Source organism: Hypanus sabinus, chromosome 2 (genome assembly GCF_030144855.1).
Source record: "Hypanus sabinus isolate sHypSab1 chromosome 2, sHypSab1.hap1, whole genome shotgun sequence".
Lineage (NCBI taxonomy): Eukaryota > Metazoa > Chordata > Chondrichthyes > Myliobatiformes > Dasyatidae > Hypanus > Hypanus sabinus.
In genome coordinates, this window is record NC_082707.1 from 87,181,445 (window position 1) to 87,187,444 (window position 6,000).

At 41.2% G+C, this 6,000-nt stretch overlaps 1 protein-coding gene across 1 annotated transcript in view; it reads left to right on the top strand.

The window, feature by feature from the left end:
- Window positions 1–871, top strand: part of LOC132403702 (serotransferrin-A-like) — a 134,102-nt gene extending 133,231 nt beyond the window's left edge. The window contains exon 27 of the mRNA XM_059987290.1: window positions 645–871. Within this exon, the coding sequence (XP_059843273.1) occupies window positions 645–676 (32 nt within the window). The 3' untranslated portion in view covers window positions 677–871. The remainder of the gene's footprint in view (window positions 1–644) is intronic.
- Window positions 872–6,000: the final 5,129 nt, after the last annotated feature.

Genomic DNA, 6,000 nt, shown 5'->3' on the forward strand with positions numbered 1-6,000 from the left:
TCATTTAAGGTAAAATTGGATAGGTATATGGACAGGAAAGGAGTGGAGGGTTATGGGCTAAGTGCGGGTAGGTGGGACTAGGTGAGATTAAGAGTTCAGCACGGACTAGGAGGGCCGAGATGGCCTGTTTCCATGCTGTGACTGTTATATGGTTATATGGTTATAAACTTAAGGATGACTTAATTGGAGTTTTGAGGAAATAAAGGGCATTGAATGAGTAGGAAAAAAGTATCGATTTTCACAGCTCGGTGAGGCTATGACCCAGGGAAGGTTGGTTGCTGATGGTGGGAAGGATTAGTAGCTGGAGGAGATGGTGTTGGTGGGACATAGACAAACCATGACCACCTTTCAGAAGGTTAGGAAATGTTCCCACATATAATGAACTATAGAAGTTTTGGGCCTTATCCTCAACATGGTTTGATGCAAGGACGATGAGACTTCTGATTTTTTAAGACAAGATTTGAAGACATGTGGGGCACAGTATGACAAGTGAAGTTGGGTTAGGGAACATCCCAGACCGCAAAGTCTGGTGGAACTAGCGCATGGGCTGAATTATATCCACTCCTACTACATTACTGTAAGTGAACGGTTGGAAGTGCAATACACCAGAAGTTGATGACTCTTTGTAATCTCTGTCTTTGCAGATGGTCCTGCAGCTTCTTGTTTTCACCTGTAACTAGGCCATGGTCAAACCTCATTTGGTTCCCTGCTTGAGACCTACTGGCTTCTGGAAGATGGGCTAATGTTCTCCATTTGCAGCACACCAATGACCAAACAATTTCCAGCTGAATTGTTTTAAAGTCCATTAGCACAATGTAGCATGATCTCATTCTGTCACTGTAACAATAAATAAACTCCATTAGTAATATCATTCTTTTAACTGTGTGGCTACGGAGTTCAACAATTGTAGCAGCATACAGGCCATCTTCAGGTAACAAACAGGTTCCACTTCCACAGATGTCCATACATCAGGAAATTCATGAACACTCAACGTTGTAACCATAGCTCCACAGCATATTAACAAATAACATCAAAAGCACATAACACTTACAAGAACAATTATAAGAATATGAGGAAGAGAGAGGAAACTAGTTCTGGTGCTCAGAGTAATGAATGTACGTATGTACATTGAACTTATGAATTTAATAATATTATGTGAACTTGCTCATCTTTACAGATGTCCATAAGTTGTGTGTTTGTAACCTGGGCATGGGCTATATACAACAAATGGCCTGAGGTGGAAGGAGAATGTTGATACATTCTAGTGCTGGATGAATACAATGGATTGTCCTTTTATCTGTTCTGATAAAGTCCACTCCTGAAGTGCTCTCTGCTCCAGTACAGACCCAGCAAAGCCCACTTGCAGAGATGATTCCATAAGAACAAAAGCAAAGGAGCAGAATGAGGCCATTTGGCCCATCAAGCCTGCTCTACCATTCAATCCTGAGTGATCTTTTTTCCCTCTCCTCAGCCCCACTCCCTGGCCTTCTCCATGTAACCTCTGATGCCATGTCCAATCGAGAACCTATCAAGCTCTGCCTTAAATACACTTAATGTCCTGGCCTCCACAGCTACATGGGGTAACAAATTCCACAAATTCACCACCCTTTTGGCTAAAGAAAATTCTCCACATCTCTGTTTTAAATGGATGCCCCTATCCTGAGGCTGTGCCCTCTTGTTTTAGACTCCCCCTTCATGGGAAACATCCTTTCCACATCTACTCTGTCTAGGCCTTTCAACATTCAAAATGTTTCAATGAGATCCCCTTTCATCCTTTTAAGTTCCAGCGAGTACAGACCCAGAGCTAGCAAACGTTATGATAACTCTTTCATTCCTGGAGTCATCCTTGTGAACTTCCTCTGAACCCTCTCCAATGCCAGCACATCTTTTCTTAGATAACAAGCCCAAAACTGTTCACAATACTCAAGGTGAGGCCTCACCAGTGCCTTACAAAACTTCAGCATCACGTCCCTGTTCTTGTATTCTAGACCTCTTCAAATGAATTCTAACATTGCAATTGCCTTCCTCACCACCGACTCAACCAGCAAGTTAACCTTTAGGGTGTTCTGCACAAGGACTCTCAAGTCAAAGTTTCAAAGGTACATTTAATGTCAGAGAAATGTATACAATATACATCCCAAAACTCTTTTCCTTCACAAACATCCATGAAACAGAGGAATGCCCTCAAAGAATGAATGACAGTTTAATGATAGAACCTCAAAGTCCCCTCCCTCCTGTGCATTAAGCAGCAGCAAGCAACAATCCTCCCTCCCCTCACTGGCAGAAAAATGCATCGGCACCCTCCACTGAACACTCAAGCATGAGCAAAGCAACAGCAAGGACACAGACTTGCAGTCCTCCATAGTCTACATTGTTCAACCGGTATTCGACATACCACAGGCTCTCTCTCTCTCTCTCCCTAAAAAGTGAGAAAGAGATGTCTCTGTTTCACAGCGAGAGGAGAGACATAACAAACGATTCGCTGGTTTACGATGTTAATAGTCCATTGTGTCGCTTTTTCCGAGCTCTGTGCCCAAAGATCTCGGGTCTCTGGGCACACAGCCTTAGATCTTCCAACTCCCACGACACACCAGTCTTCTGCTCGGACACCGACCTTTGATCCCCTCTCGTCTTCAGAGCCACGGAAACTCGGTCCTCCAAAAGTGAGCGGAGCACTTAGGCCGAGCTCTTGGCCTGCTGAACAATGGCCAGTTGTGAAACCCCAAGAGTGGGTCCCATTCCCGCAAAGAACCATAGTCAACGTGTAACTCCAGGTCAGGGTCTTCAAAGAAACCTGAAAGGGAAAAATAGAGATATTATAGATAGAAATAGAGCTGTTTCTGAAGATGCAAGCAAAGGAGTCGCCATTAGGTGCCACTAACCCTCCTAAGCTCTACTTTCCCTTTGAATCTCAGATTTTTGGATTTTCTCCCATTTACGAAATAGTCTGCACAATTACTTCTTCTACTAAAGTATATGACCATGGATTTTCCAACATTGTATTTCATTTGCCACCTTCTTGCTCATTCTCCTAATCTAAGTTCTTCTGCAGCCTTCCTGTTTCCTCAACTTTACTTGCCCCCCCACTAATCTTCATATCATCTGAAAACTTGGCAACAAAGCTATATATTCCATCATCTAAACTGTTGATATACAGCATTAAAAGGAGCGGTTTCATCACCGACCCCAGCAGAACACCACTAGTCACACCCAGCCAACCAGCAAAGTATCCATTTATTCCCACTCATTGCCTGCTTCCAATCAGCCAATGCTCTAACCATGCCAGTGAGTTTCCTGTAATACCTTGGGTCTCAACTTGGTAAGCAGTCTCACGTGTGGCACCTTGTCAAAGGCCTTTTGAAAGACCAAATAGACAACATCCACTACATCCCCTTTATCTACCCTACTTGCCATCTCCTCAAAGAATTCCAACAGGTTCATCCGGCTAGATTTTCCCTTAAGGAAACCATGCTGATCTTGTCCTATCTAGTCCTGTGCCACCAAGAACTCCATAACCTCATCCTTAACAGTTGTCTCCAACAATTAATTATTTTTATTGCTTTCTGTAGGTTCTTAAAAGCTTCCCAATCCTCTATCTTCTTCCAAATTTTTGCTTAGTTGCATGCCCTCTTTTTTGCTTTTACTTCAGTTTTGGCTTCCCTTGTCAGCCACGGTTGTGCTATTTTACCATTGAGTATTTCTTTGTTTTTGGAACACAATTACCTTGCACTTTCCTCATTTTTCCCAGAAACTCAAGCGAGCGATGTTCTGCTGTCATCCTTGCCAACTTCTCCTTCCAATTTACTTTGATCAATTCCTCTCTCCTGCCACTGTGATTCCCTTTACTCCACTGAAATACTGCTAACTCAGACTTTACTTTCTCCCTATCAAATTTCAAGTTGAACTCAATTGTATTCTGATCACCGTCACTTAAGGTTTCCCTAATCATCCCCGGTTCATTACATAACACCCAATCCCCTCGTAGGCTCAATGACAAACTGCTCTAAAATGCTATCTCTTTCTAAAATTACTTTTTAAATAAGTTTCTACACTACAACAGAATAAAAACCAGCCAACAATAAATGGAGATTTATACAGCGCTAAACAAACATGCCTAATATACAATTGATAACAATACAGAAAAAGCACCCAAAATGAAATCATATAAAGTTAATATCCTCCCCACCCTCCCACTACAAAACTCCAAGCCAACCTTTACAATGTAAAGAAAAGTTAATCAGAGCTTTCGTCACCATAGAGCTATAAAAATAAAAAAAGTATAATGCCCATTACCTAAACTATACAGTAATGTATTTCACAACAAAAAAACTGTAAAACTTAACCAGAGAAAAAAAATGCTGAAAGTAAGGGACTGTAGTACAAAAGAAGGATAAACCTTTAATCTAAAGAGGAATTGTGAAAATTTTCAAGAAAAGGTCCCCAGACTTTATGAATCTTTATGTCCAAATTAAGAAGTGAATAATGAATCTGTTCAAGGTCTAAACAGGACATAACGTCTCTAAGCCATTGAGCATGAGTGGGTGGGGCAACATCTCTCCACCTGAGAAGAACTAAGTAGGTTAAACTTTGCAGAGAGTTGTTCAAAAATTGTAAAACGATTATCAATGAAAAGATCTTCAAAGCGCCTAATGCCCTTTCTGTACCAGTCATGAAATGTTCAGTTTTGCATAGAAGGTCGAAAAAGATGGTTATGTAAATAGGACTAGAAAAAGAAAAACCGTGAAGGTCATTATATCTTCTGAACTGAGCCCATATTCTCAAAGTATGTCTAATAAGAAGATTAACAATTAGTCTAGGCAAATGACAAGGAAGTGGGGATCCAAGAAGTGCAGGAGTGGAGAAATCCTCACTAGAGTTCAACTCCATTACCACCCATTTTAGGCAGTCAGAATGATTATGAAAGAAGGATCAAAAAGTAAGGCAGTGTATATTGGCTGCCCAGTAATATAAATGGAAATTGGACAAGGTCATACCACCTTCCCTTTTAAGTTTTTGAAGGTGAATTTTATTAAGTCTGGAACATTTGCCCTTCCATAGATCGGATGAAATAATAGAATCTATGGAATCAAAAAAAGCTTTCGAAAATGCTGTCTCTTAGGCATTCAACAAACTCACTCTCTTGAGATCCTTTACCAACCTGATTTTCCCAATCAACCTGTATGTTAAAATCTCCCATGACTATCATAAAATTGCCCTTTTGACATGCCTTTTCTATTTCCCGTTGTAATCTGTAGTACACATTCCAGCTACTGTTTGGAAGCTTGTGTATAACTGCCATCAATGTCAATTGACCCTTGCAGTTTCTTAACTCAACCCACAAGGATTCATCTTCTGATCTTAGGTCACATCCTTCTACTGATTTGATGCTATTATTTACAAGCCATGCCATCCCCTCTGCCTACCTTCCTATCCCTCCGATACAACGTGTAACCTTGGACATTCAGCTCCCAACTACAAGCATCCTTCAGCATGGTTATCTACCACACATCAGCCCATGCCTGAATGCTGTTTAGGACTTCCTGTGCGAAAGCATAGGCTGCTTCATTTTCTGAATAGTTGCAAACAGGATGGAACACTGTGCAGCTTCAGTGAATGTCTCCTCTACCTCTTCCTGATCTTCTGATAGAAGGAAGGCCATCAATGAAACAGATGAAGGATTCCACCTGAGGAACATCTGAAGTGATATCCTGGGCTAAGGTGATCAACCTGTGACAATCACCAACATTATTCTTTGAGGGAGGTAGATTCCAGTGTTGTAACTGTACTAGCAACAGGATCTTTATAAAGTTGTTGGTAAGTTTAATTTGATGGAAGTAATGATGGCAGCAGCTTCCAAACTTTGAAGTTGATTGAGAGTAACAAAAGGGTATTTAATCAGGTTGTTCTACTTTTTATGAATGGGACCTGCCTGGGCAATTTTCAATACTGATAGATGCCAATGTTGTAACCATACTGACCTCTCTACCAGGAACATCCTGA